At 42.1% G+C, this 14,498-nt stretch overlaps 1 protein-coding gene across 5 annotated transcripts in view; it reads left to right on the top strand.

The window, feature by feature from the left end:
- The first annotated feature begins 5,290 nt into the window (after nucleotides 1–5,290).
- The window catches only part of LOC124064510 (thrombospondin type-1 domain-containing protein 7A), a 126,724-nt gene continuing 117,516 nt past the window's right edge, over nucleotides 5,291–14,498 (top strand). For 2 of the 5 annotated variants that reach the window (XR_006844270.1, XR_006844269.1), the window contains exon 1: nucleotides 5,291–6,100. Coding sequence is in view for 3 of the 5 variants with exons in the window: in XM_046399053.1 (XP_046255009.1) it covers nucleotides 5,950–6,100 (151 nt within the window). In the remaining 2 variants the exon portion in view is untranslated. The remainder of the gene's footprint in view (nucleotides 6,101–14,498) is intronic. The other 3 variants (XM_046399053.1, XM_046399055.1, XM_046399054.1) reach the window with 3 other exon arrangements.

Genomic DNA, 14,498 nt, shown 5'->3' with positions numbered 1-14,498 from the left:
TCATTATCTCAATCATCTTCTCTTCTCTCCACATCTACCTAGACGGGTGTTTGTTATATAAGTGCTGGCTCACATAGAAGAGCAGACGCTGCAGCTTTACAGCCTCAGGCAAATTTAACTCTGTAAAAAAAAACATAGTTGATAGGATAAGTCGTTTATGGCTGCAGTTAAACCATCAAAGATGGATTGACAAGATATCCTCTAATGCCTACCAGGAAATGTGCTTAGTAGTGTGTATTTAAATATATAAATTCAACTTGGATTGAGTTTATATGACCTTTATATGGTTTACAAAAGATCACACAACATGAGATTTAAAACAGTAAAAACGATATAGAATCTCTCTCACACACACACACACACACAGGCACACGCACACAGGCAGAAGCATATAGTGGCCTGCTGGCAGGTTATCCAGTTATTTCTTTAATTATTAATCAACAGACCCCAAATCCCTGATAAGCAACCACTCGGAGAAACACAGCAACATCGGGAATCCACTTTAGGATAATTAAACATAACCCCGGACAAACTATGGGTTAATGATGAATTAAACATGAGTAAGTTACAGCACTTACAGCAAGATAAGGTAAGCTTGAGTAATACCCAGGGGAGCAGTATTGTGTTGCAGCAAAATCAGCGGCAACATTAACTCAGTGTGACCTGATTTGTAATGAGCAGGGAATAATAATAATAATAATAATAATGACTTATTTGCTTTGATATCAGCATCAAACTCTCGGTCCTCAGCCACCCTGTTTTCTAGCATCAGCTACTGGAAAACCATATCGGTTACCGTTAGTAATTAGTGATGAAGTGAATAACATGTCCGAATGATGAGTCAGTTACTTTTAGTGCAGCATTTCTCCATCATAGCCGTCGTCTCTTTGTCATGTGGCTGTACTCCTTGTTTTTCACTTTATTGGAACATGACAGTACAGTGTGTACCCTCCTTTACTGACTGTCTGTCTGCTCAGCATCTTCCATAAAATCATTCAGTTACCAAAAAGTAGTTAAATATAATTTGACAGAGACATGTAATAATATTAAAAAGTTCAGTGAACTATTAAACTTTAGATTAAATTAAACATTACGCTGAGGACGCTGACTCATCCATCGATGAAACATGAAGAATCTGCGAATGTGCAAATTTTCATGTTTTCATTTTGGTTTAACTGCTGGACACAAGATGTCTCCTTCAATGCAAAGTCTGTTCTCAGTCTTTGCACACATACTTGAGAAGTTATCCTTGCAAAATTAAAGCAACAGGTGAAGAAATGTCTGCATGTCGACTGCTCTGATGTAACTCGTCCCGCAGGAGACAAACTCAGATTGACGTCTAATTACCAGAAGCTGCTCATGTTAGCCAAGCGCTGCATCCCCAAATGAACACATGAACATGAATGTGTTTTCTGAATGCAGGTCGATCATTAAAAAAACAAAAAAACGACAGCCGGTGTTGATGAATGGAAAGCTTCATTTTTTAACTTCAAGTTGGCAACATCTGCTCTGCTGATTGAGATGTTTTTACAGATCAGGTGTGATCACACTGCTGTCTTCACACTGTATGTGACTCTGAGGGGTTTTTTTTGTCCATTGGAGGTAGCTGCTGCTCCTCTCACTATTTTATACATCAGATTCTTTCTTTTGATTGATAGATGTTTAATCGACAGTTATATAAATAGCAAAGCTGATAGTACAATGGACTCTTTTTTTGTCACCTCCTCATAGAGATTAGCCTGCCAGTATTCAGGTGGCTGCTGGTGCTGACTTTTTATTCTGCCAGTTCCAACCACATCTTCCCCGTCTTATCTGTTTTTCCTCCGTCGGACTGAATCCCGCACGCTGCTCAGTGCTGACATTTAATGCCAAAGCCAGTGACATCCAGACAGTACGTCATTAGCTGACACTTCATCGTTATTGTTCCCCTGTCATGTAGACATATAGACTGAGGGAAAGATGGACTTTGGTGTTTCAAATAGATCGAGGACAATGAAAGTCTCTGCTCTTTAAACAGCAAGTTTTAATTCTTAAACCAAAAAACAGTTGAGTTGGTCCGTCAACTAAAAAGTGTTCAGGTCTGTTTTTTACTACGTTTTTGTGCATACATCACAACTTATAGACATGATATGATCAGTTATGGTCTCGCAATGTAATTTATGTACCATTTCCACAATGAATACAGGATTTTGATTGGCCTCAGGGTGTGTATTGCTTTCAGATAAGCGCACAGCTTCCAGGTAGAGGCCTCATCATGCTCTGGTTGAGTACCCGAATCCCCTGTCAGATGATCTGGAGCAGTTTTTGCTTAGCCAGGTGAAATATCTATTCCAACCAGTGCGCTGTGGGACAGCTTCGGCCCCCTCCACAGGAAAGTAAAGACATTTTTCAATTTGACGCGTGGTTTGTGTACCTTTCCCTTCGTAAATACCATTTCAATTTGTAACCATTAAATTAATGTTTGGACCACTGCAGAGCTCATGGACACAGATGAAGGTAAGAACGATGTACGATGGTTGCAACATCTCACTTCATGGCAGATTGTACACCAATCAGTCTACCGGTATCATATTCCATCTTATTCTAACTTGTGAACAAGACTCTGAGGTACTTTATCTCCTTAACTTGAGCAGTAACTCACTTCCAAACAAACTAGACCCACCAACTCACCACCGGCAAAAAAGCAGAGTTGTGAAAATATGGTCACTAAAATGTTTTACTGTTCATTGCTGCAAAGTGAAAAATGCAATCTGTTGACATGCATGACAGTCTGTCCTTGTTGGAAGATTCAGTCACCTGATGATGATTTCTTAGTATGTAGTTGCCTTGTGACGTTAACGTAATGTCATGGACACGATTTTAGTGATGCCTTTCTGTCATAATATTTCAGTGTTAATGTTTCTCCTCATCTTCACTGTTAAAATTCTTACATTTTGAATTTAAGAGAAGGTTTGTGTCACCCAAACTCCAGATTCCCCAAATAGGAAATTCTTCTTTTGGGACAACTCTGTGATAGCTAAAGTTTTCTTTATTTTATTTTTTCTTTCAAAATGCAGGTAGAACATATGTTTCTTTTATCCTAAACTGAGTTAAGATGGCAGTTCAGACTTTGGAAGTTTATGTAATGAGGCCTTTGTATGCTCACATGCATGTAAACACACGCGCTTATTTGCTTAAGAATCAAGCCTTTCTTCTCGCCGCTTGCTTTCATTTTTCCATCTATCCCAATTCAGTACCTCTCAAATACACTACAAACATCAAATTCTGATAAATAAATAACACAATCGCTGGCTTCCTTCAGTCTTCTGCGAACCTCACGCTAACCAGGCTTGTGGATCCCTTCAGCTGCCTCGTCCCACTAAACTAGATATGACAGGCTGACTCTGCCAAAACCGAAGTCTGCCAGTCAGATGTCCTAACACGACCTCAGCCTGGTTGTTCTGTCACGAGTGCCGACAGAACAGTTCATACAGCGCAGGAACATTAAACTCAGGCAAATGAATTCCACCTGCACTGCTCCCCAACCCCCTGCCCTCTAATCTGGCTGTCTCTTTGATTGAAGGTTGAGTGCTGGTCAAACTGGAGATTTAAAAATGTCCACATACTCGGCAATTTAGCATCACGTCAGCTTACCTGTGGTATGTCGGCTTTCCACTGTCATACCGACATTGGTGTACCTTAAAGGATAAGAATCAGTAATTTCCCTGAAATCAACAATTACGTTGTTCTCCTAGCAGGTATCGCCTCTGTAGTCACACTGTCTGCATCATAGGCCTCCAGTGTTGTCCAAAATCTATTAGTTATAACTACTGTGAGTCCATAACTGTATACTAACACTGAGTCCATCCCACCTGTAAATAATCCCTAGAGCATCAAATCTGTACTAATCCACAGTGGAAAATAATCTCCAATAAATGCTTAATTTACTCTTACGTTTTAGTTACTTTTGCTTAGAAAGTACAATGCACATGTGTTCTAGGAAATTACTGAGCAATCTGTGCATTTGTGATTCAGTTTTTCCAGATTTGCATTTTCACTGGGAACAAACGGGCCGGGAGTTGAGTGACACAGACAAGGAGGTAGGAAATTTATATGGGCAGCTTTATCCTTTGAATCAGCAATTCAGACTTTCGCTGACTTTCTTTAAAGTACTGCGAGACCCAATTAAATATTTTACGCTATGCTGCCTCTTCTGCTGCGTTTTTTGGTCCGTTATAAAAAGGCATGTCAGTCAAACAGTATTTTAAGATGTCTTTTCCAGGATTTGTTGTTGATGAAGGTCCTTGTTGCGGCGGTCTTTTCTTTGTTTTTTCATGCTGGGTATCGCCGCACAGACTAAATACCCAGTTCTTTTTTCTTCTCTTTTTCCCAAACAAATCACTATGATATGAAGTGCCCACCAAACAAGGTCTGAAATTTAACACTTGCCAGATTCCAGATGTGGGTAGATTTTAGCGAATAAATCTCACATGGCTGTCCACAACTTTCCCAATCTTTTGTTGCTTCTGTCCCGACTGGTTTGAAATGTGTTGCTGGAATCAAATCCAGAATAAGCGCGTATTTACAAGAATCGGTGAAACTGATGAGGTAAAACAGTAAATATCTCGTGTTAGTATTGTTTTCGATTGAGTGTCATGTCAAAACGGATTATCAAACGATCTTGATCTTTTCTTGAGGTTGTACACGGTGTCACGTTAACACTCCAAGGCCAAACAGACGCAAACAGGTATAACATGTGGGTACTGTGTGTTTAATCCTGTCTCTTCATTCCCATAAATACTTACTTATAATATACAATACTTGCTAGGGGTTGACTCACATTTTTCCCCCGAATCAGTAACAGAGAATAGCTCAGTGTTTCTCCGTGTTCTTTTATGTGAAATATTAAATTAAGTCTCAGCAGTCCTCATCATCACTTCTTTCGTTCCATCAGTTTGTTTTCACACCCTTTTCTCACAAGCATAAACACCATCTCTCCCTCATCTCTTTCTCACACTCTATCTGCTACAGTGTTTTGCTCCTCCTTGCTTCCCCCATTAGCCCCCCCACCCCCCCGCACTTTCTCTCGCTCTGCATTAAGCCCTGCTTGTCTCACTGCCTCTCTGATCCTGGAAGCAGTGCTTATAGGAGCTTCTGAGACCAGTGTGAGCACTGCTGGTCTCCAGTTGCCTTCTCAGCACTGCAAGCAGAGGATGAGTGGAGGAGGAAAAGGAGGAGAGGGAGTATCCGTCCTCATGCCCTAGGCGGGAGACAGGAAAACAGGGGAGGAAAGGGGACATAAAGGGAGGGAAAGTGAGACAGAGCCCATCAGACATGCAGAGATTGTAATAATAAAGGGAAAACAAAAGAGACAAGAGAAGATGTGGGTCGGAGAGAAAAACAGAAAAAGGACAGGAGTAGAAAAAGAAAGAGCTGGGTGGCACGGGGAGAAGAGCGAATGAGTGAGCGAATAGGAGACAGAGAGAGAGAGAGAGAGAGCGAGTGAGCGAGCGAGCGAGAGGGAGGGAAGCGAACAACACTGCAGACACTCGCCCACTGTCACTGCTCCACAGCCAGAGGACGGAGGCAGCCACGGCCACAGTGGAAGCAGATACGATGGAGGAGGAAGACCGCACCGTCCGTCTGCAGCTCTGTCCCCGTCACTGACAGCCTTCCTCTGGGACCCTCCTGCCAAGTTGGGAGAGAAACAGGAAAAAAAGGAGAAAAACTACTCTCTCTGTCCTTCATGAGACCAAGTAGCGGACCTCAACTCCTGCAGGACTGATAACGCACACACCTCATTATTTTTCCCTCTCCTACACTCACACACTCACACCCTCACTCTCTCAAACTGAAGCACATTTCACTTCTTGTTGCCTTTTGGACCAGTTGTTCATTTATTCATTTTTTCTACACGGCCTTCGCTGACCTTCTGAACTGAGTGGATTTACTTTTATCCTGTGGTGGACCATGGGGCTAGGGTGGAGGGGTGCGTCAGGGACCCTCCGAATAAGGACAGAGGGGAGCTGGCACCTTTTGGTGACATTGCTGCTGTTCTGTGGTTTCTGGAAGGCTCGTGCACAGACAGATGATGGGAAGTCTCTCTACTTCTGGGAAACAGGTACTGCTGCTAAACCACTAATTAGAGATTACATTTGATACCTTCTTTAACATATGGAGCGTTTATGACGGTAGGCGGTGAATTAGTATGTGCTGTTGGTGCTGCTACGGTGTGTGACCTCCCACACTCATACAGTCAGATCCAGTCATGTGTGTGTTTTCAGGTCATTGTTTGTGGAAAATGTGCAGTGAATGGTGTGATAACTTTTAGATTTTTGGGGAACATTTAAAATCTGTGCATGCGGCAGTGTTGACTTTCCGACACGAAAAGAAAAGCCTCTTGGATTTGGCAGAGGAAGAGATATATTCTCACTCTTAATTAACTTGCACAAGTGTACAATACCTCCAGATGACACACTTTGGTTGTCTTATAAATTTAGTATTTGAGGTATACGACTGTACGCTGCTGAACTTCAAAGACACATACGCTTGAAAGATGACCCAGAAATCTACAGTAGAGCTGTCTCCTCACACTGAATAGCATGTGGCACGTAGGACAACTGTGATCCATTTTTGAATGGATTACTTTCATCTCCCTGAGTCTCAGGTGATGCACCATTATTGAAACGTTGCTGCTGTGTGGGGATGATTGATATGCATTGCCACACAATAGTGCTTGGTGAGGGAATGGAGCACAGTGGTTTGTGATGGTATTGATATGACACCAGCGTTGAATGAGCGGCGTGTGTGTGTGTGTGTGCGTGTTAGAAAACCATACATATAGTAGATGTCGGAGGTTGATGGGTGTTACAGTCTGTCTTATCTTTGCACATGCTCTACATTGTTGGTAGCTGTGTTAAACTGTCTATCAGAGAAGGAATCATATGGTGTCAATTGAGTGTCACAGCGGGATCCATTGAATTGTCATTGCTGTCATGTATGGGAAGCCAACCACCAAACATGGACGCTGAGCTCTAATGTAAGGTTCCAGAATACAGATGTTGCAGCGAGCTGTGATTATTGGCTCTGATGATTTCAAATGGACACTCAGAAAATTACTCTCTGCAGTCTTCTTTAAAAACATTTGGGAAGTCCTTTAAGGCATAAATTAAATGATCATTCCCCCTTGACTTGATTTAATCCTCATTCAACCAGAAAAGCTCAGGAGATTTAGGCAAACTCTTCTCTTAAACAAACTAATTTTACTGAAAAACTGTATGTTCTCAATACCAGACTTTTTCTAACCCTTAACTCCAACACCAGCACTCCACGCGATCTGCCCCGCCTTGCCCAGCACCAGTTCCCAGTTGACGTATCCCACGTCTCTCCTGTGGTTCTGCATCTTTAAAGAGGATGTAGCTGAGTAAGGAGATTAAAGGAGCAGGGATTTAACAACCCAGGAAAGACAGCCCAGGGAAGAGACTTGAGAAAGAGAAAGGCAGAGTGAGCACTGCAGGCAGGGAGAGGGACTAACTTAACCTACATCCACCCTACTGTAGGTCATCGTGATTACGCGTCTCTCCCACGCTACAGCACCTTTCTCCCACACTATACATGCTCCTCAACGGGAAAGCTCAAGGCTCTGTGCTTTGAAATGTAATCCAGTGCTTGGAGTTTGTTCACTTCTTCCCAAATATAAAAGGTAGCGCATTGATTTCAGCCCTGGAGTCTTCTCTTTTCTGTGCCTCTTTGGTTTGACAATTGCCTGCAGAGTATTAAAATCACATAGGGCAATTTAGGGCTTTGAATCCCAGTGCTTTTCATCAAAATGTGATTATGTTTGCACAAGATTTGCATACTTTTTTTTGCCGACCGATTTTTTTTTTTTTTTTTAACATAAAATGTGATGATGTTTGTGCACATTTGCAGAGTGTGCAGTGGGGGGAATATTCTTGTGGCAAGCAATGCTCTGATGTTTTGCATATTGATGAGTCTAGCTGAAATACAGCCCCTGTCTTTGAAACTGTGGGGAATTGGGCCTGCATTGCTTTTATTGCCTTCTGTGGAAATATGATGTATCTGTTTTGGAAGGTGGGACAGTTCAGTGCCGTTTTTATGCTCTGAGAATTCTATTCAAATGAGGCAGATAGAGACAACAGGCTCTGCCAGACACTGCATGTGATATTTCTGAAGGTGGTGAGGATAGCTGGAGAAAAAAAACGGGAGTGTTTATAGCCAGCACGAGGACGGCGGTGGTGATGATGATGGCGATAATGACTTGCCACTGTTCGTTCAGGGCGTTTGAGCGATTGTGGGTGAATTTGTCTCCCCCTCAGATGCTATTTTCACACTGTTTTTCTTCTTGTTTCTTCTTCTCAAATGTGCCCTCTTTATGCACTTCTTCCTCTGCATCTTTGTCCTTGCTTCTCTGTCTGGCACTGTATTTTCTATTTCTGTTTTAAGATCCATGTTTTTACCACAACAGTGCAACAATAAAATGTGCTGAAATTCCACAGCAACCTTATCTGTTGCCAGTGGTGAGGAGGGATAAGTCGCAACACCTGGATGACATTAATATTAATGGAGAACTGCTAAGTGCCACACATGCCAAGACATGAACACGCACGCACACACACACACACACACACACACACACACACACACAGAGGTGCATCTTCCTCATTCTGCTACTGTGTGCTTGCTTCATTAGACTGTTGTTGGAGCGACAAGGTTTGAGCTGTCAAGACCTCACATGTCTGCCTGAGGACAGAGCAATTACAGGTGGTAGAGCAGGTGATGGCGTATTCAAGCAAACACACACTGTCACATCTCGATGTGTTGGCATTCGCTGTATGTGTCCCTCGTGCAGGCTGCGGATGATTCGGGTACATTTCTCACTGGCTCTTGCAGTACATTAATCCACGTACAAAGACGAACAACTTTGCAAAGAAAACCAACATTGTTATTATCTTTGTAAGGTGATGAGGCTTGAATCAACAGGTGCCAAATCGTTAATAAGTCCTGTTTGACGTCTCAACCTTTATCAACTCCTATCCTCCCTGAACACAGGCCCATAATCCAGATCCAGATTATCTATCATTCAGATTACGGCGAAGTCGCCTCTGGCCTCTGATCAAGCCAATCCCATTTTAAACAACGTCTCGACACATCAGGCCAAGTCACACTTGTCAGCACGTGCCTCTGTGCTGTAGGCCTATTAAGTCACCTGAGTCATGAGCATTTGCATGACACAGTCCAACTAATTACTTACTTAGCATCCATGCATGTGTGTGTTTTCCTGGGAGTGCATGCTGCTGTGTCTGTTGGCAACAACCAAGTGCTGCGAAAATTTGCATCTGATGGATAAATCAACAGGTGACATTATGAAACCTTTAGAGACCGACAGAGAAAGTTTAGACGGAGTGATTCTGAACCAAACAGCCTTCTGATTGGCCACCTGTTACATGGGCTATGCAAACCAGTGTTTTTTGTTTGTTTGTTTGTTGTTGTTTTTTTTAACTTTTGTTCAATTGCTTCCTGGGTGATACTAACTAACCAAATCATGAATAAATATTGTTAGCATGTATTTTTGTTTTAGTTTAGTTTTATCAGATGAGCTAATGAGATCAGTACTGATCATCACTCACATTATGAATCCAAAACATACAATTTTTTTTGCATGAAAATTATTATTTTATTAATTAATTAATTTATTTATTACATGTTTAAACAGGCAGTTGAGTCCTTTCCCATTGCGAGGAGGAATGGGAGAGGTATGTAGAGGATGAGTTTTCCTTTCTGTTTTTGTCACGTTCAGCATCACAAATGCGCCAGAAAACAGGTAGAAAGCAGCATGTAGACCAAGCATTCACGTGTTTAACACATCATCGCATCGAATCGGAAAAGGGGCAAAAATTATCACGTCTACCCGAGTGTTATGTTCCATCACAACCGATTGGAGCTCACAGTACCTGTGCACACTAACTGCAGAGTCATTTGATGGCTTTTGTCTTCCCACTGGAGACAAAAAAAACCCCAGATGTTAGTGTTTTGGTTTTTATCCACCGTAAAACAGCTCTATGTGAATGTGTCTCTGTGTGAGTGTGTTTGTGTGTGTACTTCTGTACATTTGTCAGCCCTGCATCTCTAATGACCTGTCTCTTTGCAAGACAGGGGAGTTTTAGTCCTACACAGTATGATACAATGAAGACCACTGCAGCTTTCAGTGCCCTGAATGCGATGCTGTGTGTCACCATGTCCTGCAGATGCCACCTTTCAATGCATGGGGACAGGGCGACGAGTGCTGACAGGCCATTGTTAGCCGAATGCATTCCTCCCTTCAGCGCGGCACTGGCAGTGAAGGATGTCACCCTCGCTGAGGCTTGTTAGTGGTGCTCCCACAATCACCTGCTATTATAGTGGACTCAATGAAGAGGCCATCCAGGAAATTGAAGGAGAGCGAGTGTGACAGGTTCACAAGTTCAATACAGCAAGACAAGGTCATTAATATGACAAAAATGCCTTCAGCCAAACTGACTGTGGTAACTGAACAAAGGACAGAGTTCAAAAGTAGAGCTTTGAGATGAACAGACAGAAACGTTCGGCATTGAGGATTGATTAGTTTTGACTTAAGCTAAATATTCTTTACATTCCTAATTCTACTGAAGGATTTTTTTTTTCCTCTACATACTTAACAGATTCATGTCCTCAACTGACCAGAGCAGAGGCCTCCCTCATCCCCTGGTTTAAATTACAAGCTGTTGCTGCTACAAGCTGCTGTCTCTCTGCCTAATCCTTTGCCTTAAATAGCTGTGTGCTAATACCTGCGTACCTGTATTAATGTCCGACAGTTGTCTTGAAATCAGTCAGAAACAAACACACGTCTGACTGTGTAGCTGTAGCTTTGATACCAGCAGGAATGTGACTGGCTTCATCCCAAATAAGAGCATCCCTCTGAGATTCTCGGCTCATTTTAGTGAGTACGTTACAGCATGACCCTCTGTGACCCTAATTAGCATAGCACCTGAGGGCAAACAAGAGTCTGCTAGGTAATTGGCCAGCCACTCTTTAAATTCCTTAGCAACTGGAAACAAATTTAGGCCATGCATATAAATTAAAGACAGTTTCCTTGGGATTTTCATTTTTCATTACACAGTACGCCAATGGGTTTTATTTTAATTCAGTATGCCTGTGTTTTTGTTTTCATCCTTCGTTCAGTCGGAGTGGAAATGAAGACAAATTGTGTCTATTGTGTGTGTCTGGCCCTACAACCATCAGGGCACTCAGCAGCCTGTGGAGTCTTTCTCTGGAAAGGCAGCAACAGAAGAAGAATAAGCCATGTGGCCTCAGCATCTTTCTGCCCAAAAAAGGAAGGAAGCCGTTTTTACTTTTGTTCCAGTTTGAAAAGAATGAGTGCAGCTTGAGCTCCAGTGGTCTGCAGTGTCACCCCAGCAGAAATGATACAGAGCTAGCCAACAGCATACCATGACACTGCACTTGATTTTAAAAGCGTTTGCGGCAAAATACGTCACATTTGACCCAGATTGATCTGGTTTGTGGCTTTAGAGATATTACCCCACCACTCTCCACTGCAGACAGCTGCGTTTTTGAAATAGCCAATCCATCCAGTGGAGAAAGATGCCAAAGAGATGCCAGAGTTTGTTTAATCTAAATGGCAGAGCTTACACTAAGACCTGGCTATTACTGATATAGGAGGGATGGCAGGATTAGAGATCACAATTCATCCAAAAAACTTTATTTAGAGTGACATAAGAGGATTCCCACCGCCTTATTCTGCCATATTCAAATGGCTCATAACATATTTTAGAAAGGGCACTATGTCACTCAGCTACACTACCAGTGTACTTTGTGGATGGTCATGGCGTGAGTAAGCAGATCAGTGAAAGATTTATGTTATGTAGGGATGTTTTTTTTTTTCTCTGATTATCAGCCTTGGCCTGATACATCAAAGTGACACATGCTGCTGTAAAAAGATTAGTATATGATAGAAAAGTCTGACCTACTCCTTTTTTTATGCGTGTAAGCTCAATTCTAACAGCGTTGCAATTAATATTTAGTCACATTTATGTCTCAACATTTAAATGAAGATTAGGTGCCTTGCTTGTTTGCTCTTTGATTGTAGTTATTGTTTTCATTCATGTCCTCTTTTGACTTTGCCGAGTCGTGCCACAAAACCAAATCTGGAAAACATTTGCTCCTTAATATCCCCTGTTTTACTAATTGTTTTTCTCTGGAGTCATCTCTGAAACAAAGAGAGGACTTGTGTTTTTCTGCAGCGCAGCGGTCACGTCCCTATGATGTCTCTTCACAAACAAGAACTTAAAGCTGCGCACAGCCACAAGTTGAAACACAAACAAATCACGTGGCCATATTGGGGAAACCAAGCACTTTCATGGTCAGGGAGTGGCATTCAAAAGAGGCCCTTTCCTCCCACGAGAGGCACTGAGGCGTCTTCAGTGGGCTGAGAGGAATAGTGGCGTCGTATCACTGAGGAAAGCAGTGACATTTAGTGGCTGCTCTGCCTCCTCCGATGGTGCTCTAATAAAGCCGTAAAGATGGAGGAGGCTCAGGAGTAAATATCCTCCTGTCCATCCAGCACTCGTGTCGTTAATCCTTCATCTCTCCCACTGGCCATCAGCTGTTTTTGCCCAGCTGTGGGATAGACATGGACATATTTTACAGACTGTTTTGCACATAAAAGCTTCTTCTCTCAGTAGTTTTGGTGATGTTGCTGTGCTGTCTAGTGAGGAAACTGATGTAGAACCAGATTCTGAGGCAAGATTAATTCATCATTAGATCATGTGATGAACTATAAACACAGACTGCTATAATCTGCTGTTCGGTGAAGGAATCAGAGCTATTAAATCTTGCTGAAAACCATGAGCACATCACATTAGAATATTGAGCTGCTGCTGCTGCTGCTTTGAGTCCTGTATAATCACATTGGTTTTGTTATTGAAAGTCACATTGTCACGCTGCGGTTTTGACCCCATTTCTGAGTGATTTTCAGCCTGTTTTTGGAACATGTGTTCTTGGTTCGTTAAGTAAAAACGGTGCAGTAATTCCTCAGAGTACCCTAAGCAACAGTGACGGTGGCTTTAGGTAATTGTTTGTGACTGTGTTTGCCAATCCCTTATTTGATGGTGTTGTGTCTGTGGAACAGTGTTGACCCCAGTGCCTTCTGACTTGTGCACATTGGGCTTTGTTTTTATTGTAGTTTGGCATATATAAAAGATGTAAATATTATCATTACATGAAATTTGGACTAAGTTCTCATCTATCCAATAGTTGACCAGATAATTTCACTGAAAGCTGCACCTCATGGTGGTGCGAGAGGAAAAGTCTTTAGGATTCATCCTCTGGACACCATGAATGTCATGGTACTGCATCCTTTAGACATATAATCCTGGACTGACCAAATGAACACGCTGACAGCATGGCTAAACACATGGACAGACACAAAGTGATGATTAGTGCATGTAAACCGAAGCTACGTTGACAGTGCAACGTGACAGTTGTCAATGTCTAATTGTAAATTTATTTTTATTAACATATCTCTTACCCAAAAGCTAATCTTCACACTAATGTGCAGTACTTATTACTCACACAGCTCAAGACAGAAAAAATTCAGATATTAAAAGTTAAGTTGCTAATAAATCTGTAAGTTACTCTTTTTGCTGATAATATTGACCGTAATTGCTTTCAAGCTGTTCAACGCAACCTTTTATTTTTGAAACTTCTGCTGAAATTTAGCTGCATTTCTTCCTGTGCCAAGAAACACTTCGCCTTATTAAGGAGGCACAGGAAAGTGGGAAAGGTGGTTAATTTGCAGACTCAACAATGCATAATAGGCCTGAAATACATCATGAAGGAGGAAGGGGGAGAAGCAGAGATAGCAGGGGGAAGCACAGAGGATTTGTTGTGTAAAAAATTAAACAAAGGAGTTTAAGCTGAGAGAGCACACCATGTCATTTATTAGCACTAGTCTCAACATAAAACATAATAAACTAGAAGTGTATAATGGTAGAGGGGGAGAAAGGGTGATAGAGTTGCTGGCTAATCACCAGTGACAAGCTCCTGGATTAGAGGGAGGGCAGCAGATGGCCCCAGGCAGGGCAGGGCTGACCGTATATGAATATCCCTGTGGGTTGATCAGGCTCGCTAACTCCTCATGGCCCCCTACAGCAGACAGGCATGGTGTGTGTGTGTGTGTGTGTGTGTGCGTGTATTTGTTGGTGTTTTGGTGGGCACTGCCCACTCAAAGTTTTATTTACCTACAGAGAAGACCCATAGTATAATAAGATAAGATGATCCTTTAATTGATCAGGTATCTCAGCAGCATCTCATTCACAGAGAAAACAACAGAAATATTTTCTAGTTACTAACATTTACTAACATTTTCTACTAAGCTAAGTGCTAAGTGTTATTGAACCGGACACAGTGATGTAACTGTGATCTAATAATAATTCAAGGCAAGTACTCTAACATGGGTATTACTT

Source organism: Scatophagus argus, chromosome 9, assembly GCF_020382885.2.
Source record: "Scatophagus argus isolate fScaArg1 chromosome 9, fScaArg1.pri, whole genome shotgun sequence".
NCBI classification, from domain to species: domain Eukaryota; kingdom Metazoa; phylum Chordata; class Actinopteri; family Scatophagidae; genus Scatophagus; species Scatophagus argus.
The sequence above is the reverse complement of the archived record's forward strand: the minus strand, read 5'-3'. Positions and strand labels throughout refer to the sequence as shown.